This window comes from Panthera uncia, unplaced genomic scaffold (genome assembly GCF_023721935.1).
Source record: "Panthera uncia isolate 11264 unplaced genomic scaffold, Puncia_PCG_1.0 HiC_scaffold_1555, whole genome shotgun sequence".
Taxonomy (NCBI): Eukaryota; Metazoa; Chordata; class Mammalia; order Carnivora; family Felidae; genus Panthera; species Panthera uncia.
In genome coordinates this window covers 1-22,592 of record NW_026058201.1, presented here as the reverse complement: position 1 = coordinate 22,592, position 22,592 = coordinate 1, and the positions used below count along the sequence as shown (strand labels likewise).

Genomic DNA, 22,592 nt, shown 5'->3' with positions numbered 1-22,592 from the left:
TGACTGGGAGCGGGAAGGGAGTTTGATCTAAGTCCCACCCTCTAGGCTGGAAGCCTGACGCCAGAGAGGGGAAGTGATTTCCTCAAGGTCACGCAGCAAAACAGCAGCCAGTCAGGGCCACAGCCCAGGTGTCGGGCCCCCGACGGCCATAGTCTTTAGAACCCGGCCCCCAACAGCTCTGCGTTCGGGGAAGGCAGGAATGTGGACTGGGACTGGGAGGCTGGATATGGGAGTGAAATGAGAGCGCCGAACACCCCATAACCCCAAATCATGGTCCAAGGTGGGGGGGGGGGTCTCCTTCCTGAAGCTGACGACCCAGGAGACCCGCTTCGGGCGCGGGCGCCGCTCTCTTGGGGCCGCCGGGTGGCGGCGGGCTAGGGACACGGGGGCGCGGGTGCCTCGCACGCAGCTCCACCTCCCGCAGGCTGGGACTGCACGGTGCGAGCGGACCCTTTAAGAAAGTTCACTGGGCGAGTTCATCAAAGTTTAAAAACTTGTCGTGCAGAAGGGAAAGGGGAAAGGAGACCGAGGGAGAGAAGCCGCGGGAGAGAGGGGAAAAGCCCCGCCGGAGGCTGGCGCGCCGCGGCCCCGGCCGGGGCGAGCCCGCAGTGGGCGGCGGGGATTGGCTGCGCGTTCCCCCGGAGACCGCGAGGAGGGCGGGGGAGGGGGCTGGCCGGGCCCCAGCTGAGGCCGGTTCCGGCCCCCGCCCCCCGCCACCGCCCGGCGCCCGCCCCCTCCCCCGGCGCCCGCCCCCCGCCGCCGCCGCCGCCGCCGCGGGCGCACTCGCCGGTCGCAGTGAAAAGGCGGAGGCGGCGGCCGCTCGGGCTCGGCTCCGGTTCCCAGTGCCTCCCCCGCCGCACCCCCTCCCCACATCCCGCACCCGCCAAACTTGATGTGACCCCAGCCTGACGCGGCGGCTGCCCCTCTCACCGCCCCGTGCGCCCCCCACCGCCACTCCGCCCCGCACTCCCGGAGCGCACCGCTCACCGCGCCCCTTCCCACCTCCTCGCCGGGGCCGGGCGCCGCGCTCGCCCTCAGCGTTCCCTTCCCCTCGCCACCCCCACCCCACCCCCCGCACCATGAGCAACCTGAAGCCGGACGGCGAGCACAGCACCAGCACGGGCACCGGCACGGGCTCGGGCTCCGGCGGCACTCTGGAGGAAGAGGTGGGTCTGCGGCCCCGGGACTTGGGGTGAAGTGCACGCGGAGGTGGGCGGGGGAGAGGGCGCGCGGGGCCTCCCGCGCCGCGCGGGGCTGGTCTGGCAATCGCTCGGGGCTCTTTCCCGCCGCTGCCCTTCGGTCGGGGAGGAGCAGCCCGTGTCCGGCGGGCGGGGGCGCGCGGCCTGGACTGCCCCGCCGGGCGGGCATTGTCTCCCCGCCCTCCCGGGCTCGGGGCGGGCCGCGCGCCGGCCGCTGTCCGTGCGTCCCGTGGTGGGCGAGCGGCTCGGCGTCTGCCCCACGCCTGCTGCCCGCGCGTCCCTCGTTCTCCACTCTTGGCCCGGGCCGCTACCCGAGGAGCTCCTCCGGTACTGCTGGGACTCCCGCCTTTGCTGGAAGGAACTGAGCGGGATTAGCACCACGGGCGGGCGGCACCCTCACCCTCTTGCACTTTCCACCCTGACCCCTCCCGGTGACCTTGGAGGCCCGGGACGGCTGCCCGGCACCTTGGTTCACTGTAACTGAGCTGTAGTCACGGGAGGTGGACGGGCTTTGCTTGCAGCCCCAGAACCTGGGCTTTGGCAAAGAGGTCAGCGGGGCAGTTAATTAGAGTTGAGAAAGAGATGCCTAAAGATACTTCGTTCCCGGTTCTCCCTCCCCCCCGCCACCCCCCTCCACCCCGGTTTTGCCCCAGCAGGCAATTCAGGACCCCAGAGCTGGCCTGGGTGGGATTCTGCAAGGAAAGGCGACATTATCTTGTCCACCAGACATGTGCTAAGTATGAGGAGGGAGTGAGTGTGAGGCGGCTTGGCTTCGTGGAATCAGCAGCAGCTGTGTGGTTAATGGGATGGCGAAATCGGGGAGGGTGTGTGGCAGGGGTGATGATGAGGTGGTGAATAGAAGCCTTAAGGCTGAGGGTGGCGAATGGAGACCAGGAGCTGGGCCGACAGAGACAAAAACTGATGCGGAAAGGGGACGACAGGCTTTGCATCTCTCTCCAGGGGCCTCTGGCCTCTGCTGTGTCACTCCAAGGCTAGGAGACCCTTCCTGCCGCGTCCTGGCAAGCTCTTGCCCAGGAAACCAAGGGCCAGTTATCCACCCTGAGCTCCCTTCCCCTTGGTCTGGGGGAGAAACCGCAGATCCCCTGGTGGAGGCTGGTGTCGCTGACCTCCCTCACCTCCCTCCAATGTAGTGGCGGTGGTGCCGGCTGACCGTGCTCTGGGTTTGGTGCAGAATGGCGGCAGTGGCCCACTGCTGGGCTGGGCTCCTCACTGTGGGAGGGATGGTGGGAGGGTCACACCACCAGCTCCCACTCTTAGTAATTCAGAGGCCTGCTGCCAACCCTAGTCCACCAATGGCATGGCATCTTGAGAATCTAGGTCTAGATCTCACTTTTTAGGGAGGGAGGGAGGGAGGGTGGGGGAATATATAACTCTTGACTCTGAAGGGTGGAAAGGGAGGGCCTGACATTTGTCCGCTAGTTTTGTGTGGGCTCCAGAGCAGTGGGGTGGTTTTGCCCCCTGAAGGCCCTGTCCTCTTTGGACCTTGACATGCTGACAGGCCTGTGGCACTGATGAGAACCTTAACCCCATCCTGACACCACCTGGTTGTTCAGAATCTCGCTTGAGAGTTGGGGGGAGGGTGACAGGGTTGCTGGTGTTGCGGGGGCGGGGGGGGGGGCAGATCGCTGCTTGGCCTCCTGGGGGTTGAAACTGGGAGAGGGAAGCCATCTCCTGTGAAGCTGGGCAAGGACCCAGAATACCGCTAATGCTAGAAGGTTGACTTCAACAGGGAGTTTACCCAAGAGGTTGTGCTGATCCTCAGACTTACCCCTTTGAAGTGGGAAGGGTGAACCATGTGGCCAAGCTAAAGTCTTAAAGCATGTGAAGTATTGGTCACTTTTTTTCTAAGTGCCTGTTCTGAGAGAGAGGGCAGGATCTTCAAGAAGTGGAATCCCTGTTAACTTCTCCTTGCAGGTAGAGGTGGGTTATAGGACTAGTGCTGCCGTGTGCTGATGGAGGGGCACAGCCCTGTGTTTAATAGAAGTCTAAAACTAAAGGCTCTGGGAATCTCCTGGAGCCCAGTGTCTGCTCTGGCCAGGTAATTGCAAGGATGAGCCCCCTCCCCTTATTAGCCCTCTGGGCCAAGATCTCTCCTACTGAGGTTCCATCTTGAATTGCTGGTTTGAGCTGGACCTGGATTCCTTCCTTTAGCTTCGATGTCCCCTAGGCAGTCATTTCTGCATCCCCCAGGAGCCACCATCTGGGGAATCTGTTAGCAGTGCTAGTTTACTTTCATGACTAACCCAGGCTGGCTGTTGGAAATTAGGTAAAGCAAGCCTAGAGAACCAAAGAGTCCTACTCCCCCTACTCATTTCTAAAGGCGTTAGGTTTCTGGAGAAAGGGGTATGTTTTCGTGGTTCCAGAAGGGGTATCAGTGGGGCTCCTCATTTTAAGCTCCTTTGCATGAGGAGCTTGACTCTTCCTGCTTGGCCACCCTACCCACTGGGGCTTTGTCTCTATCACAGGCATTAGGTTCCTTTTCTGGACCAGGGGTCAGGATTCCAGGTGAAAGATCACAGACTGGAAGGTGAGAAGGACTTGCCAGGAGGGAATGGGATGTGGTGAAATGAGGGAATATCACCAAGTGATGCAGTGGTACCACTGAGAAGGTAGAAGTGAGCCCTCCCTGAGATGTAGCTCAGTAGGAGGTTCTTAGACTTGTGCCAGTCAGAAGGCATTCCAAGAAGAGGGAATAGCATGTGTAAAAGTGAGAGGTGGATTGTGGAGCCACATGACTTCCAGGAGTTTGCTAGCTTTCAGCAGTAGTGGGGGCCACATTGTGAAGTGCCTGAGATCATGCATGGTTGGGAAAATTGGCATTTTCTGTCACTTGGAAAGGAGAGGTGTTAGAAGCTCTGCTACCCTTTGAAAGCTAAGGAGGGCAGTGAGAAATTAAGGAGAGGGTCTTCAGGGGAAGAGCTGAGTGTCCCTTTCACTCTAGAGCCTCTACCTTAACCCAGGTGCGTCATAGCTGGTGCTGGAACTCCAGAAGGTGAGGTCAGACAGCCCAGGACAGGCTTGCCTGTGAGGCTGTAGAATCCCAGACCCAAGCTTGTCTTAGTGATTCTTTAGGGATGGCTAGAGAGTTACAATGTTTCTGGGGAGGGGTACATGTGGTTTGAAAACATGGTCTATTTTGAAAATGGAGACTTTAATTTCATAGTACAAGGTAATACTAAGTTACAGTAATTATTCATTGTGGGGGGGCTGCTAAGGAAAGTAGTATTTGGAATCTTGGGTGGGTGGAGTTCAAGTTTCTAAGAGTTGAAGTTTTTTTGCCAGCCTAATGGTAAACTGTAGAGAGGCAGGCATTAATGGCAGCCAAAGGGGCTACAGTTTGACTGGAGGGTCTTGGCCCCTTACTGCCCTCCCACTCCCATCTTTGCTTGTCCACTACATCCAGTGGATCTAGGCCATTGTGGCTCCTTGCAGGCAGGACACCTCTGGGTCCACCGTGTGTCCCCTAGAGGTCTCTGCACTCTAGATGAAGGTGAAGGAATTCTGGGGCCCAACATATGACTCAGCCACTTCCTCTTTTCTCTGCCATTAAAAACATTTGACAAAATCTGGGGCGTGTTGATGCTGTATCTGCAAGCTCTTTTTTGATATGAAGGTAGGGAGGAGTCTATACTTCTGGGCATTTACCTGGACACAGGGTCCCAGCAGGTAGACCCAGGCAGATGCTATAGGCTGGGCTGCCTTCCTCCCTGGGGGTTGTTGTGCATGTGTCTTCTCTATTCAAATAACCTAATAGAGACGCTGTCCGATTAGTAGTAGTAAGCCCATACACAGTGTTTGAGTCAGGTATTACCTGAAGTAATTCACCCTTTTACCTCCTTGAACTTGCACAATAACAGCACTGTGAATTATTGTCATTACTGTTTTATAAATGAGGAATCTGAGACAGGTTAAATAACTTTTATGTAGTTAGTAGGTAAGTTGGGATTTGAACCCAGAGTTTGCTCTGAACCACACACTCACTGTATCTGCTGTTTTGTTTTATATTAGGGTTTTGGTGAGTTTTGGGGGTAGGGGGAAAAAAGATCCTGCAACTAAAGTTTTTGAGGCCTGAGCTCTGGGTCCTGCTGTTCCAGATTAGTTCCCTTTGGGCTGGGATAGGTATCTGAAGACTGGGTGATGGGAGCTGGCAACGCTTGTAGAAGGAACATCTTTATCACCGACAGGATTTAGAATTGCCAGTGCAGGGTGATAATAAAATGAGATCAAGTCAATTTTATTATTGTTCAATTCCCTACAGGCAATACAACCCCTTGTTGCCTGTGCAGGGGCTTACTGCTTTCATTCCTTCCCCTACTCCACCCCCTTGCCCTGGTACCCTGATGTTTTGGACATCTTAAATAGGAAACGGTACCCACTCTAAAGCAGCTGCCTGTCATTTTTGTGGGGGTGGGTCATTCCGTTGGGTATCCTCCTCTCCTCCTTCCCGGCTCATGGGCAGCCTGGCTAGCTTATCCCAGTAGGAACCAGATTCTAAATCCATTGAACATTTGGACATAATGATTTCTTCTTGTTCTCATCTCCAGAGGGGGTCTGGTGAGTACTCAGAGTGGAGTCAAGACATGAAGTGCGGGTGCCTTGTTTTTTGCTCTCATGGTCTCTAACCCATTTATCCCATTGGGGCTCCAGACAGTCCTGAGAGATATAGGTGTCCATCCCACCTGGCCTGGGGGCTGGATTCCTGCTCCATGGCCTCCAACCTCTGGTTACCCAGAGCTGAGCTAGAGTGCTAGGTTCTGGTACCACCCAATGGCCCCCAGCCTCTGCTGGGCCATTGGTTTTGGGTAGCACCGACATCTGCTACCGTATTAGTTTCTCTGCCGTTCCCTGACCATGGCTGCCTTAGAGGGATCCTCACACTCCTGGCAAAGCCATGAGGCAGTGGGGCAGAGCCCATCACTAGACTTCAGAAACCATGCTGCTGTGAGGCCAGAACTATAGATAGTCCACAAAGCTCTGTATGCCAGAACCCCATCTACTCCCTGCCCAGGGACAACATGGCTTCCCTCTTTCCGCTGCTTCCCCATCCTATCCTTGGATGGAAAAAATATGGTTACCTCTGAGATGTGCCAAGGCTGACAGGTGGGGTCCTCCCTTCATGAAGAGTCCACTGGTGGATCCGTCTGTGCTGGGGGCCTCTGGGGTATAGCAAAGGCTGTGTGTAGTGGGAGGGTCTGTGTAGGTCTATCTGCCATGGCCTTTAGTCATTTACGGCTGACTGAGCAGAGGCTCTTGGCTGTCAGAAGTCATCAAGGCTGCCTGTTTAATTGTGAACAGGCCTGGGACTCTCAGGGAGAAAGGACAGAACCTGACCTGGACCAGGCCATGGGATGAGTGTCTGGAGTACCTAGTTCCCTTTTGTGGTTAGCCACCTTCTTCCCCAAGTGGGTTTGGGCTTTTATTGGCAGAGTGGGAGGTGGTCAGGAGAGGTTACTTGAATAGGACCTAAGGCCCTTTTTTGAGAATGTTTGTTGAAATGAAGGCTGTGTGAAGAACTTCTGCCCAGACTGGTCCTCATTCTTGATGTATGGTTGTGGCCATATCCAGGCACAGCTTGGGATGTTTGTGACTGAGGAGCTCCAAACCAGAATACAGGCCCTTGAAGCAGCTTCCATTCCTGAACAGTGTAGCATTATGTTAGGAAACATCCCTTCTCAGGCTTCATCTGCTTCCTTCAGGCAGTATACAGGTGTGGTAGGCTCAGTGCTACGTTCACAGTGGAATACCATAAGGTGGTTTAAGGGTTGGAGGTGTTGATTTCAGAGCTGGGGAAGGGGTGTAAGATTCCCCCAGGCCAACTCTTTAATGCATGGGTTGGTGTGTTTCAGTGAGGACAACTGCAGCCCTTACCAGGCACTGGGACAAGCGATGGATCTGCGCTGGCTGACCCCACAGCCCCAGGAGGGATGGGGAGGTGGATGGCATAGAAGGGAAGGAAACCTTGCCCAGCAGGCGTCCATGCTGGGGGCCCTGTGAGCCTGCCACTTGAGTGGCCTCTGAAAACCGTGGCCCCTGGCACTGTCTGGAACCAAATGGAAAGCAGTCACCCAGCCATGCCACTGAGTCTGCACGGTGCAGTTCACACAGTTAGATCTGGTTCCCTGTAAATGAGGTGTAGGCCGGTACTCACAACAGACTTTTGACCAGGTGTGTTCCCAAGATGTTTATGCCTTTTGTTCCTGAGGCTAGAAGTAGCTTGGAGCATTAGGTCTGAAGCCATTTTATTTAACACTCTCTACATACCCAGCCCTGTCCCACCCTTTAAAGAACTTCTTACCATCCCAACTTGGTTCCCTTGATTCTTGTACACACAGTCTGGACTCTAGTACACACTGCAGGCTATAGGGGAAGTGCCTCAGGTTCCCAGACAACCTGGATTTTACTGCTGGCTCTGCCACTGGCTGGCCAGACACCTAATCCCTGAGCTGGCTCTTCATCTGTAAAATGGGCCAGTACTTTTTTGCCTGTTACATCAAAGGATTGCCAGGCTCACATGCCAGATGGTAGGTATGAAAGACCTGGAAACCACAAAGTGCTGCCCAGAATGGGTCCTGAGAGCCACACCCTTTGATTTGGGGCTGGAATTAGCAGGGGCAGGCAAAACGCTGTGGAACAGATCCTAAGCCTGGGACTTCACACCAGGTCAGACTAATGGCATTGGAGGTGTCCTATGTGGAGGGAGGCTAGAAGCTGGGAAGCGTCCTAGTCTGGGAGCTGAGCAGCCCAGAGCTCCTCGGAAGGAGCATGGGAAGCACTGAGGTTCTGGGAACGTGTGTCTCAATTCACATCCAATGTCTGGCTGTATCTGTTTGCTCTTTTTCCCTGTGTCCTTGTTCAGCCCTTATAAGTCCTGCGTCTGCGGGCCATGTCACCACATTCCATCCACCTCTCGTCAAGTGGCCCCACTCAGAGGGACTTCTTTCCCCGGGAGGGGTAAGAGCGACCTGCTGGTGCCAAGCTTAAGCCTGAGACCTGGGCAGAACCCATCCCCCACCCTGCCCTCTATACACATGCACAAAAGAAAAAAACCCTGGCCTCTGAGATCTCTGGGCAGGGGGGTATATGTGGGAGACTGCTCTGAGGTTTCTTTTTGGCAACCCCAACATTGCCCCGGCAGAGACCCCTCCCAAACCTCCAAGCCCACCTTGGCCCAGGACCTGGCTGCTGACTTTCTGCTCTGTCACCCTTTTGTTCTCTATTCCCTTTTTCACCACTTTGCCTTCTTGTGGGCAGAAGGAAGGGAAGCGCTTCAGCTCCGAGCAGACGGAGGAGGGCAATGAATGCCCAAGTCTTATACTGCGGTTCAGTCACCTTTTCCTACTTCCTCGGTATCTTACAAGGTGGAATGTGAAGGGCCCTGAGGCTAGTGCACCCTTCCTCTACAGTTGAGGCAGCAGAGGAAGGCCACAAAGCTACCTGCCTGCTGGTGGTCAGGCTGGGACTTCTACCCAGGTTTCCTGATGGTTGTTTTGTTTCCATGTCTGATCAACAGGTTCTTGCTGAGCAAGAGTAGAGTTTCTTGACTCTCAATGGGGTTTCTTCCCCTTGGAGAAGACAGAGCAGAGCTGGGTGTGATGGTGGTTGGTGCAAGCTTAGAAAGGACCTTAAGCATCTTTGTATCAGGAGAGCCATAAGCTGTATGGAACGCAGGCTACATCTCAAAAACTCCCTTGGTCAGGATGGGGTGGCCTGGGCTTCCGTTTGGACTTGGGACTTCCTGGGGCCACATGTGCCCAACTGCCCTGTCGGAGGCATGTGTGTGGCCCTGTTCTGGCCCCTGCCTCCAAGTCAGTGGGACACAAGGCTGTTCCCACTAACTGCTGGGAATTGGCTGTCTGTCTTCCCTTTCACTTCCCTGTACTTAATTCTGTTGACAACTAACCATGGCATCATCCAGTAGCATACCCCAACCCCCCCGCCCTGAATCAACCTTCTGCAAGGGGCTGTTTCTGGCTCCTTAGGTCAGAGCCTAAAGGCCACTAATTTTCTTTTATATATTAAAAAAAATGTTTTTTTATGTTTATTTCTGAGACAGAGACAGAGCATGTGTGGGAGAGGGGCAGAGAGAGAGGGAGACACAGGATCTGAAGCAGGCTCCAGGCTCCGAGCTGTCAGCACAGAGCCCGATGCGGGGCTCGAACTCAAACCGTGAGATCGTGACCTGAGCCGAAGTCGGTTGCTCAACTGACTGAGCCACCCAGGTGCCCCAAGGCCACTTATTTTCAAGAAGCCCAAGGCTGACCTGACTGGGGTCTGAGTAAGTTGGTGTGTAAGGTTAAGGTCTGCAAAGGAGCATTGACTCACGAGCACCTGGGGACCCTGGGGCTGCTTCTGACATGCTCAGTGACCACGAGCAACTCACTGGACCCCTGGGTGTTGGTTTCCTTATCTAAAAATAAGGTTTCTTCTAGCTCAAATATTCTGCATTTCAGTTGCTTCAGAGGGCTGGGAGTCAGGGAAGGATGTGGGAGGGACTTATGAGAGGCTTGTTTTTCCCTTTTTGGATTTCCCTTCTCCCCCCACTCCCTTCCCTAAGTGGTGTTTTCCATCCAGATGACACCAGAGCTCACACTAAGCATCGAGTAGGTGGGGGGATTCAAAGTGAGCCCGTCACTTGAACGATTTGATGGAATGGACAATTGAAATAGTTTTTCCTTTCCAGATTGAATTCCAACTTTCAGAGATACTAAAGGATTGCTGCAAAGAATCCATTTTCAAGTGTCATTTTTATCTCTTTGGTAGGATGTATCTATTGCCCAGAGTCAAGTTTTCCCAATCATGTCCTTCCTGTGTCCCAGCCCTGTGAGGCAGGGATTTGCCTGGAAGGCAGGAGTCTGTCTTCTAGGGCAGAGTGTTCCTAGTGGGCCTATAGTGTTTATTTGGGGGTGGGGAAAGGTGGGGGGTGGGTGGCTAGCTCAGCATCCTTTGTGGAGAAAAGTCTGTCCTCTGGCTGGGTGGTCCCTGAAGTCCAGGGTGTGGTCTTAGCGATGATTAAGTCTGGGGTTTTGAGGAAGGCTGTGCTTGTCCTTCAGAGTTAAAGGATAAGAGGGTTTAATATCTATTAGCATTCCACTGTTCTTGAAAGCAGTGTTTACCCTTTCTGTCTCATAACAAAATCTGGTGCTTATGGACCTGTCCTCTCAGTCACAATACCCTGCTGCCGCCCTTAACTGTGAAGTTGTATGTTTAATGCTCAGTATGAAGGGAGTCTTGTGTCAAAAAGTTGGGGCCCTTGGCATCAGGACTGTCCCTCCCATTGCAGAAGAGGGCACACACTTGTGAGGGCAGAGTGGCCAGGCCCCAGTCTGAGCGCAGGGTCCTCTTTTATTGGAGGAGGGCCCCCACTGACTGCCACCCCAGTCTTGTGCCACATGGAAGCTTTTGGCTGCTTTCTTCTGTGTAGGTCACCCACCCCCTTCTCCCAGCAGCCCCGCAGCCCCCTTCCTGTAATTCTTGCAGGACCTCTAGATGAGCTGGGTCCCCTGTGTGCCCTGGGGAGGAGGGAGCCCTCTGAGCAGCCACTGACTAGAGAGCTGGCCTGGCTTGGAAGCACTGAATGACAGGTCCACCTGTATGAGTGTTAAGGACCAGGAGAGATGTCCACCAGGACTGATAGAGGATGAGTCCTGCCTAGAAGCCTTTCCCACAGAAGCCTGAACTTGTGCTGTAACGCTGATGCTGGGGTGCCTGGGTGTCTCAGTCAGTTAAGCATCCAACTCCTGATTTCGGCTCGGGTCATGAACCCATAGTCATGAGATTGAGGCCCACATTGGACTTCGCACTGGATGTGGAGCCTGCTTAAGATTCTTCTCTTCTCTTCTCATGTCTTCTCTTCTCTCTCTCTCCCTCTCTCCTCCCCCCTCCCCTCTCCCCTCTCATCTGCCCCTCCTCTGCTTGCACTCTCTTTCTAAAATAAAATAAATAAGGGGTGTCTGGGTGGCTCAGTCATTTAAGCATCTGACTACTGGTTTCCTCCACTCAGGTCATGATCTCATGGTTCATGAGTGAGAGCCCCACATTAGGTTCTATGCTGACAGCACAGAGCCTGCTTGGGATTTCTCTCTCCATCTCTCCTCCACTCACGTTCTCTCTCTCTCTCTCTCTCTCTCTCTCTCTCTCTGTCTTTTTCTGTCTTTCTCAGAAAACATAACTTTTTAAAATAAAGTAAATGTTAAAAATGTATAAGGCTGATACAGTGGGTGTCACTGTCACCTTGCTCTTAAAGCCTTCTTTTTGATTTCATTTTTCTGAACATCTATAAACAAATGTCAGTTTGTCTAAAGGAAAAACAACAGACATACAGGTAAGAATGAGTTTGTCAGAGTCCTTCTTCCTACTTCTTTTTAGAAGGTGATCTTACTCTGGGCTGGGGAGGACTACAGAGGGAGAAAGAGACTTCCAGTATGAGGCCCGAGGAGAAGAGCCAGGGAGTCTGGGGAGCCTGGGTGCTCTATCAGGCTGGGGTTAGAAAGTGAGTTGAGAGGCTTCTTCTAGGGAACATTCCCTCCACAGGGACCTCAAGAGTAATTCTGGGGGTGAGGGAAGTTCCCCAGGTCCTGCCCTCTCTTCCTCTCCCCTGGAGCACTGGGAGCGAGCTCAGGGGCCTCCTGTGGAAGAGGTGAGCAGTGCCCCCCACCTCCATGGCAGTATATATGGTCCAGCACTAGCTAGTGGGAAAGGGCCCAAGAAGACACAGCAAAGACCTAGACAACCCCAGGAAGTCTGTCCACCGGTGATAGCCTGTGGTGTGGACTTAGCAGATGGGGCTAGACCTCCCCAACCCCTTCACTCCCAGAAACTTGGGGGAAGGACAGGCAGCAGGACTTGCCTAAAGGAAGAGCAGCCCAGTCCCCAAAACCTACTTGATGGGGGACACAGTTGTGCCAAAGGCCATTTGGTTCCTCTAGGCAAACCTGATGCTAGCTGGGATCTATAGTGTGGCTGAGTCTGTTGCTGACCATCATGAAGGCTGCATGGCTATGTCTGCAGTGACCTGTATGGGCACATCTCTCTAGCCAGTTCTTTAATCCATGTTGAATCTGGTGCTTCCAGCAGGTTCCACCAGAAAAGCTGTTCCTCAGCATGTTTATTCTTTCACTGACTTCTTTTTTTTTTTTTTTTTTTTTTTTTAACGTTTATTTATTTTTGAGACAGAGACAGAGCATGAACAGGGGAGGGTCAGAGAGAGAGGGAGACACAGAATCCGAAACAGGCTCCAGACTCTGAGCTGTCAGCACAGAGCCCGATGCGGGACTTGAATTCACGGATCATTAGATCATGACCTGAGCCGAAGTCGGACGCTTAACCGTCTGAGCCACCCAGGCACCCCTTTCACTGACTTCTAAAGATTCTCCATACTGTTTCCATTTCTCCCCTAATATCTTGTCTACACTGTTCCAGACATACCTTCCACCTGTGCTAAGGATGTGACTACGGTCCAGCTCTGTCTACTGGTACTTGCCATAAAGATGAGTTTTGTTTGTTTGTTTGTTAATGTTTATTTTTGTGAGAGAGAGAGAGAGAGAGGGAGAGAGAGAGAGAGAGAGAGGGGCAGAGTGTGAGTGGGGGAGGAGCAGAGAGAGAGGGAGACACAGAATCTGAAGCAGGCTCCAGCCTCCCAGCTATCAGCACAGAGCCCGACATGGGAGATATGACCTGAGCCAAAGTCAGACGCTTAACCAACTGAGCCATCCAGGTGCCCCTAAAGATGACCGTTTTAAAAGGATTGCAGTGCTTTCCATGTTTCAGGATGGGAGTCGGGTATAACCCTTTGGGTTGTCTGGACACTTCTGGAGAAAGAGTTAAGTGTATGGAAGGAGAAGGGCCCAGGTAAACAAATTTGGTGCCTTCTAGCAGCCTGGGATTGTGTGAACCACCCCTTATGTTTTCTTCAAATACTTGAGCACCTTTGTGTGTTTGTGTGCTGAATTCTTGTACTAAACGTGTGGAGTAGGCAGACCGTGTGTTCTTTGATTAATCTTTCTATCTTGGCATCAGTAGGCAACTGGTGCCTGAATCCTTGTCTGTACCCAAACTCTTTCCTGAATGTTGCACCTTATGGCCATGAGACTGGCTCCAGTAAGTGGCATGGAAGGAGTGATCTCCAGTGCCAGCCTGGGACACAGGAGTTGTAAGGCCTTGGAGAAGTAACTGTGTGTCTCTGTCCCTACTGTCCCCCGAAGAATCCTGAGTGTGCCATCAGCTTATTCTGTCACCTTCCTATTCTGAAACTCAGTTTTCTCATCTGCAAAATGAGGATGTTGAACTAGCTGGTCTTCATGGTGCCTTCCACCTTGGTCATTCCCTCCCTGGGGAAAAGGAAGGAACACTAAAGAATCCAGTGACTACCTAAGGTTGACTCATCTGCATTCCCAGCTCCAGACTGACTTGGATCCAATCCAGACTCACTAGGCAACCTTATAAATAAATGGCTTATGGTACCTGATAGGGAGGTTTTTGTGCAGGTGAATGCTGTGATTACAGGAGCCCTAAGGGAACCAGTATTTTGTTGAGCCTCTCCTACATGCCAGGCATAAAGTGAGCTCTTTATCCTGGAGGTAGATGGTATCTGCATTGTACAGTTGAAGAAACTGAGATTTGGAGAGGTGAAACCACTTCCCTAAGTCAAGCATAAAGCTAGGGTACAGACTCTGGTGTAACCAACTGAAGCCTGTTCTCTTCCCCATGTGTGGTGTCACCTTGCCCTGCTGGGCCACATCTGTCTATGGCTGGGAATTTCTCCTTTGGGGGGCTGAGGTGCATAGAGATGGGGGGGCATCTCAAGTGCTGGGGCCTGACTCTAGGTACCTTGGTTGATAGGAAAGTTTTAAGATTTGGCTCCTGTCTCTGGGGTTTTATACAGTCCAGGTGGAGGGAGTAAGTTCAGATTGTGGGAACGATGTAAGCAGGGGGTCCTGTCCCCATAGGACTTCTGAGGAAGGAAAGGGGAGTGAAGAAATAGAGGAATCCACAAAATGAGTGCCCTTTAGTTAAGGAATGCGGAAGGGGAGGGGTGCCTGGGTGGCTCAGTCGGTTAAGCATCTGTTAAGCATATGATTCTTGATTTCAGCTCAGGTCATGATCTTGTGGTTTCATGAGTTCGAGCCCCGAGTTGGGCTCCATGCTGACAGCGCGGAGCTTGCTTGGGATTTTCTCTCTCTCTCTCTCTCTCTCTCTCTCTCTCTCTCAAAGTAAATAAATAAACTTAAAAAAAAAAAGGAGTGGGGAAGGGGAGTGCTGAGGGGCAGCACAAGCAGCTGCCTGAGGCAGGCCTGTGTGGGTGCTTGTCTGGGGCCTGGAATAGTTGGGGCTGGGGCAGGACCTGATGGGGTTGGGAGCGGGAGGGAGGGTAGGCTCTGCAACCTTTTGTCCTCTCCACATGTAGTTGACCAGCCTGCTAAGGTTATACATCCTGCCACCTCTGGTTTGCCGGCTTCTTCTTATTCTTCCCCCATTACTCCAGCTGGCATCCTAAACAAGTGCCTGGGGAAGGGACTGGCTACTGAATGAACAGTGGCAGCTCTTTACCCACCCATGGGGCCAGCGAGGCCACCCGGGTACCATTCTTTCTGTCCCCACAGTAAGGTGGATTGCTGATGGCATAGATGACTAAATCAGGGTCCCTGGATCTTATCCAGCTCAGCTCCTAAGCTGCATGCTCCCTATCTGGGCCTTAGTTTCCCTATTTGCACAAGGGGATAGGCAGAGGGCACATCATCTTCCAGGGCAACCAAGGTCAAGTGAGAACCAAGAAGAGTATTCAGGTTAGGCTTCCTGTGACCTGGCAGAAAGGGACCTCCCACCTAATCCATATCTGCCTGACCTCAGCTTATTCCCTGAGAGGTGGCCAGGGACAGGGTGGTAGCTCTGCATTGTAGCATTTTGGACACTTGAGAACCTAAAAGATGGAGGCAGAGGAAAAAGGTCATCTGGCCCAGCAGGAAGGTTGGAAACAAGGATCCTAACTGGGAATGAGGGAAAGCTCCCCTATACTCACCCTCAACCCCACCCCCAGCCCATGCAGGAAATTTTGTGCTGAGAACTTGCTATTTAAGGGGGCCTCTGGGGAGGTCTGGTCAGAAAGGAGCCATTTGAGGAAGGGTTTAAAATTAGCCTGGGTGAAATGGGTGGCCCCTGGGGAGAACTGAGGCAGAGGTTTCTGTGGGGCGGCTCTGGCTCCACATCTTTGACCAAAGCCACGTCCCAGGGAGGAGGGAGTAGTACTGATCCAGGTTCTTCCAGCAGGGCCCTGGCTGGCTTGCGCTCTTTGAGTCCATCTTCGGGGGGTGGGCTGAGTGCCCATGTTCTGGCACCCAAAAGCAGCCTGGATGAGTAGTCAGGAGACCTGGGTTTGCTGCATGACCCAAATAAGTCACTTCTGTTTGGTGGTATGTGTGTAAATTAAAGGTTCTTTTATCAAAGGGCAGGGGTGTAGAGGACTGTTGCTCTCTGGAGCCCAGGAGCTGGGTTTACGCTACCCTGGAGCTCGGGCTGTCCAGTTTTTCCCAGGTGCTTCTGGCAACAGGGCCATGCTTGAGAACTGTGTATACAGCAATGCGAGCTGCCAAGGCCTGTGAAATGTGCAGAATCTTCACCCCAGGCCTGGAAGCAGAGGCGTGTCTGGTGAGGGAAAGGCATGACCAAAGGGGGAAGATGCATCCTAAATGGCAAAGGATCCTGCTTGGTATGCTTCTTGGCAAAAACCCATGCAAGAGAAGAAGCTTGTCCTCATCCATTCTTTATTAGCCACGTGCTGGGCTCATTCTTGTGTGGGTGGGGCTGGTGACACTGGTTGGGGGTGGTTGCCTTTGCCATTCCTGGCTCTGTTGTTCAGATCTGTGTGTTGACTGGGCAGAGGTAGAGTGGTGGGGGTGTCTATGCCTGTCGGCCTGCCTGCCTGCCTGCATGCATTGGGTGTAACTTTGCCTAGCTGCCCAGGCTCCTGATTCAAGCCACTGACTTTGAAAAGGCTGTCGCGTGGGTTTGGCAGGCCATCACTGGAATATGGAGCAAGTTTTTTGGTACCTCTGAAGAAGGGAATGTGGCCCATTGTAGGTAGGGCATCTAAATGGTATCAGGAAAGGCCACAGGGCAGGGAGGCAGGCTGAGGCGCATGAGCTTTTTCTTATACTGGCAGGGGTGAGTTCAGAAGATCTATGCTTGGCTTGCTTGGTGGTATGAAATGAGACTTGAGGGGCGCCTGGGTGGCTCAGTCCGTTAAGTGTCTGACTCTTGATTTCGGCTCAGGGCATGACCTCCTGGGATTTTGGCTCAGGTCATGATCTCGGGTTCGTGAGTTCCAGTCCCTTGTCAGGCTCTGTGCTGACAGTACAAACCCTGCTTGGGATTCTCTCTCTACCCTCTCTCTCCCTGCCCCTTCCCGGCTTGCTCTCTTTAAATAGATAAACAAACATTTTAAAAATTTTTTTAAAAAAGAGACTTGAAATCAGGTGTCAAGTGTATAGGGAAGCTCTGTTCGTTTGGATTTTTCACAACTTAGCTACGGTTTTAATATATATTTGTAAGGGATCTAAACGGTGGGAAATCCTCCCTCCCCGTTATAATTATTGGCTGATCTGGCCTTGCTAGTTGAGCATCTGGTGCCAGCAGCATTTAACTAGCAGTAATAACTTAGAGTGTCTGCCAACCCTCTTAGGGACCTCACCCACAGTTCAGGAGGTCGGGTTTGGTTGGAGTCACAGGATGGACACCTGGTGTCTAGCTTTGGCTTTCCCATCAGCTTGTAACCATGTTGAGGGCAAGGCTCATAACTTATAGCACCATCTGCCTCACTTGAAGCCGGTAAGATCGTACTCCTTCTTCAAAACCCAGCATAATTGTTCCATCTCTGACTCCTTAACCCGGTCTCTTATTTAGTAAACATTTAATACAGCACCATGCCAAGACCTGGGCATAGAGGCAAACACACAACATATTCCCTGCCATCGAAGAGCTTACATCTAGCATAGAAAGCACTAGGAGATGGATGTGAACACGCCAGGCCTTCTGTTGAAATCACTCCTGGTGTAGTGTGGTATAGGGCTTACTATCCATTTACATCCTTGCCTCTTCTCTAGACTAGGCAGAGACTCTCAATCTGGGGTCCATTTGTATCTTCTGAAAAATATATATGTTTTGACTTGTATATTCTTGGGGGTAAGACACCATAGCTTTCTTCAAGTCTCAGGAATCCTTGATCTGAAAAAGGATCCTTGATCTGTGTGCTTATGACACAGGGCTCTCCCCTCTTGCAGCTCTTCAGCTCAGTCTGTGTACAGAGGTACTTAGCAGGTGCTTGTTGAGTCAACTGCAGGATGAATGTAGAGAAAGGAAAGGGTACAGAAAGGGCTCTGAAAAGTTAAGTACTATGAAACTCTGAGTGTTCATTTGCCTTGGCCTCCAAAGGAAGCCCAGGAAATACAGATTTCCTCCTTAAACTCTGGAAGGATTTTAGTTCCTTCCTGGAGGAAGAGCTATCATCCCTGTCTACTGTGGTCTCTGTCACCAGGTCCGAACACTATTCGTCAGTGGCCTCCCTGTGGACATTAAACCCAGAGAACTCTACCTGCTCTTCAGGCCGTTCAAGGTGAGTCTGGACCCAGCCACCCACAGGCGGAGCCTAGGGTGGAGGAGAAGCATCAGGAGTGAATCCGACCTGGATTGGGCAGCAGGAAGGCAGAGGGCAGTGTGTCAGAAACTGATCGCAGACCCAGCTCTCTGTCCCGGTTGTGTTAATTCACATGTTGCTTTCGTCGATTGCTTAGCCCTTCTGAGCCTCTCATTCCTCATCTGCAAAGTGGAAACAAGAGAGAATCTCAGTAGGCTTTGCCATATAAGGAATCTTTGAGATTCAGTGTAGTCTTTTCAGTTCAAGTTTTGAGAAAACTTTAAAAAGGTGGGGTCTGTGCTTCCACATTACAAGTTAGCGGAGCAAGTGGGAATTTACGCACGAAATGATGAAGGCTACCACATGATGCCCACATCGTGTGCTACACCATGTGATACAGAACACAAGGGCAGAGGGCACTCAACACTGGTGGAGGTCAGGGTGGTGGACACGTGGTGGGAGTGGTGTGAGAATGATGCAGGCAAGCACTGGTGGAGAAAGGGGGGATGACGTTATGGGTGGCTGGGCTAGCACAACAGGCTTCTGACCTTCCCTGTGATAACCACCTCTCTCTGCAGGGGTATGAAGGGTCCCTGATCAAACTCACATCGAGACAGGTAATTTCTCTCCAAAGTTTTTTTTTTCCTCCCAGCCCAGACCGACTACTGAGCTTGGACCTGAGCCTACTACCTTTTCCTCATCTTGAGGCATTTGGCAGCTGAGACCTGCTCTTTCTCATCTTGTTTCTGTTCTGAACTGATGAAAGAGCGACCTCCACAGGTCCCCTCTCCTTACCAGTCAGCTTCAGGTCCTCCCTCTCTGGTTTTTGAGAAGCTTTCAACCTGTTGCCCCTTTACCAAACCTGGGGCCTTCCCATGTCCTTAATACATTGGTGCCCCCTTTCTTGCTGGCGAAAACACTGGAACTTAATTACTTGCGTGCATTTAAAAAAAAGATTTACCAAGAGGGTAATGTTTAATGCAGTGGGATAAAGCTGTATTGGAATCATTTCCCACAATGTAGTACCTGGATGGGAGACTTTGGGTGCATGAGAAACTTCTACTGTTCTAGCTGAACATAGGATATAGGCAAGAAGTTGTTTTTGTTTTTTGTTTTTGCTTTGTTTTATTTTTGAGGGGAAAATGGAATGTTGGGAGAGAAATGAGGATGTTCTCTCTTTCTCCTACTAGCCTGTTGGTTTTGTGATCTTTGACAGCCGAGCAGGAGCAGAAGCAGCCAAGAATGCATTGAATGTGAGTACACAAGGCTTTCTCTGACCCACAGACCTCTAGACAACAAGTATTCCTGTTCTATCTTTTACAAACTTTCCCCCACTCCATGCCACTAAAAAGGGCCTACAGATGTACCTTAATCCCCCAACATCTGGGGCAAAGTCCCTAGCTGCTTTGTCTATCAAACGCCACTACTCACAAGGTCCAAGCAGTGTGTCGTCTGTCTTGGCCCCTGCATGGGTGAGTCTTTTAGGCAAGATCATTTCTGGGGCCCTTCTGTACCTGTTGCAGTGGACAGACTGTCTGAGCCCTACAAAGTAAAGTCTTTTCCTTCCTTTCCTTCCCTTCCCTTCCCTTCCCTTCCCTTCTCTTCTCTTCTCTTCTCTTCTCTTCTCTTCTCTTCTCTTCTCTTCTCTTCTCTTCTCTTTTCTTCTCTTGTAGGGTATTCGCTTTGATCCTGAGAACCCGCAGACCCTGAGGCTAGAGTTTGCCAAAGCCAACACCAAGATGGCCAAGAACAAGCTAATGGCTACACCAAATCCTACCAACGCTCACCCCGCCCTAGGAGCACACTTCATTGCACGGGACCCCTGTGAGTGGTGCTCAGAGCTATCATCTGCTGTCCAGCTATTGTCTGCTGTCCTTTTACTTGCCCCAGGCAAGGGGCCTGAGTGCAGTTGCATACAGAGGGAAGTTGTTGAGATTCTCACTGAGGGAGTCAGTCCTTTCCAGGAGGCTTCTTGTATCCACAGCCACCTGTCTCTGCGGATTCCATGCTTCCTTCCTCCCCTTGTAGCCTTTGCTAGGCTGTGGACAGACTGAGCTCCTGAGCTGTCAGCATTGCCCAACTTCTCTGAAGCCTTCTCTGATTTTTCTTGGTTGAGATGGGCAGAAGCCCATCTAAGGGCTTCTTCTTTTTCTTTTTTTTTTTTAAAGAGCGTGAGTTATTTTTTATTTATTATTTTCTTAATGTTTGTTTATTTTTGAGAGAGAGACAGAAGCAGAGTGTGAGCCGGGGAGGGGCAGGGAGAGAGGGAGACACACAATCTGAAGCAGGCTCCAGGCTCTTAGCTGTCAGCACAGAGCCTAATGCAGGGCTCAAACTCATGAACCGCGAGATCATGACCTGAGCTGAAGTTGGACGCTTAACCGACTGAGCCACTCAGGCACCCCTCATCTGAGGGCTTCTTAAAGCAGATAGGATGCTCACCATGCCAGGCCAAGTTAACATGGCTTTTTTTCCCCTGGTCTTTCAGTCCTTGAGGGAAGTCTGGCCTGAGTAGGGAGCTTATAGTGTAGTGATAGGTCCCCTTCTCTGTTTGGAATGGTAGTGGAAGGGGAGACCAGTGTTCTGACAATGGGGGCTGTTGTCTCCCATTGTAGATGACCTTATGGGGGCTGCCCTGATCCCCGCATCCCCAGAGGCCTGGGCCCCCTACCCTCTGTACACCACAGAGCTGACCCCAGCCATCTCACACGCTGCATTCACCTACCCAGCTGCCACTGCTGCTGCCGCTGCCGCCCTACATGCTCAGGTAAGCCCCTCTGGGGGAGAGGCGGGGAGAGGATGAAGGAGGCTCTAAGCTGGCCAGACTTTGTTCCTGAATGGCCACAGGGCCACTGATGCCTCTAGAGCTGCAGAACTGCCGTCTCCCACGACATTCTCTTTAGGGCTTCAGATCAGACAGAGGAGAGGGAGAGGATTAGCTGTGAGGCCACATCGGGGATCTGAGGCAGAATGTGAGTGTGAGAGAGACCCAGCCATGGTCCCACCACCGACCGAACGTGTCCAGGCGGGTGCCATACTGCGTTCTGCCTGTGGTGACAGCCACAATTCAGATCCCAACCTGAGTGTGCTCTCTGGAGCCAGGCCGCCTGCCTCTGCCTCTGCCTCTCTGGTCTTTATGAACTTCAGAAAGCACTTAAAAATTCCTGACTTTTTTACTATCTAGAAGAATGAGCACAGTATTATCTGCGTCAGGGTTGTTGAGAGAATTAGATGTTAACACCTGTGAAGGGCCGGCACCACAGGCCCCCCCACACCTGGAGCACAGAGTGCTCAGTGAGTGTTAGTGCTTGTTTTCATGAAGCCTAGACACTCTCCACGGTGAACCTGTGCAGGGATGGCGGGAAAGAGGGAATGAGCACTTCTAGGGGAGAGTTGGGGAGGTTAGTGCTGGGCCACTCACCGAGGTGCCCGAGGCCAGTGAGCCACGGTCCGTTCTGGCCTGGACCTCCCTGGTGCAGTGACAGGAGGCACTGCCAGGTGTATGGACAAAGTGCCACCAGGCAGCACAAGGGGGCTGAGGAGTGATGGCAAGCCCACTTTGGCCTGTGATCAGTAGAGTGAGCAAGAGCTGAGCCTTGGGAAGAGCGACCTGGCCGGGCGAGCTTTGCTGTTGATAGAGGTCGCCTTACCAGGGCAGTAGGGCACGAGGAAGTACAGGATATAAGAAGCCAGGAAGAGAGAGTTCACAGGAACCAGAAGCCAAGGTGGGAGGACTTGGGTGCTCTGCCCAAGGCGGGGGGCTCAGTGTGTGTCTATGTCAGGTCCTCTGAAGGGCTTAGTGACATCTGGATCTACTCAGTTCTGACGTGGAAGGTACAGACTCCCCGCCTACTACCCTAGCAAGCTGTTTTCCCCCATCAGGGGAGGTCCCCTTGGCCATGGCCGCTTTAGATTGTACTGAGGGCAGAAGTGTGGTTAAACTTGGCACCGTTCCCCAGCTGTGCACCACAGGCAGCTAGAAAATTGATAGGGGATAGGAAGGTGGTAAAGATCATTCCCCAGAGGGAAATGATTGGGTATTTACCACAAACCAGGTTCTGTGGTGGGCAAAGAGCGGGTGAGCCCAGGAGACTGTCCTTGTCCTCCGTGACCTGGTGGAGTGCAGGAGGCTGGCAGTAGTGCTCCTGGCCATGCAGGGAGTTTCACTGCAGCAGCCCTATGAGGCCTTGCTGGGCGCTTTGCTCTGATCCTAGCTGTGCAACCATTTCACTACCTGATCTTTTGCAAGTGACTTCACCTTTGGGCCTCTGTGTGTGTACTCATCTGTAAAATGAGAGGGCAATCTAGATGAGGTGGAGAGGGTTCTACCCCATCTGCTCCAAGATGCTTGGCCATGACAAAGGTGAGGCAGAGGTTGGGAACCAGAGATAGTATGTCAAGTTAATAAGCAGAGGTGCCTCTGCTGTTTTTGGGGTAGCTCCTCCAGCTGGCTGAAAGGGGCACGCTACTACCTGTCCTTAAATTCCATACTGCAGGGCTATGTGCCCTCCTGTTTTCTTCCTTTCTAGCTTCCTCCCTCCCACCCTGTCCCTGCCCAGTGGCTGTCCAACTCCAGTACAGCTGCCTCAGTCCAAATTCTGGCTCTTCCAACACCTCTATGACCTTGGGCAAGTTACTTAACCTCTGTCTCAATTTCTTTGGAATGGTGATAATCATACCTACTTTGTAGGTATTTGTTTTTCTGATATTAGCATAGAGGGAATGCTAGAGAAGTGCCAGTTATCATG

The 22,592-nt window shown here is 52.4% G+C and overlaps 1 protein-coding gene across 1 annotated transcript; it reads left to right on the top strand.

Annotated features, from left to right (window-relative positions):
* The first annotated feature begins 767 nt into the window (after window positions 1-767).
* LOC125917171 (RNA-binding protein with multiple splicing 2) lies at window positions 768-22,556 on the top strand. The gene is made up of 6 exons (XM_049623436.1): window positions 768-1,166; window positions 17,746-17,823; window positions 18,423-18,461; window positions 19,035-19,097; window positions 19,518-19,668; window positions 20,460-22,556. Exons 1-6 carry the CDS (start codon window positions 1,080-1,082, stop codon window positions 20,645-20,647), a joined length of 606 nt encoding a protein of 201 aa, XP_049479393.1. The 5' UTR covers window positions 768-1,079; the 3' UTR covers window positions 20,648-22,556.
* The last annotated feature ends 36 nt before the right edge of the window (window positions 22,557-22,592 follow it).

Coding starts and splice junctions, on each gene's coding strand:
- LOC125917171 (XM_049623436.1), top strand. CDS start 1,080: ATGAGCAACCTGAAGCCGGACGGCGAGCACAGCACCAGCACGGGCACC. Junction 17,824..18,422: donor TGCTCTTCAGGCCGTTCAAG/GTGAGTCTGGAC, acceptor CTCTCTCTGCAG/GGGTATGAAGGGTCCCTGAT. Junction 19,669..20,459: donor CTTCATTGCACGGGACCCCT/GTGAGTGGTGCT, acceptor CTCCCATTGTAG/ATGACCTTATGGGGGCTGCC.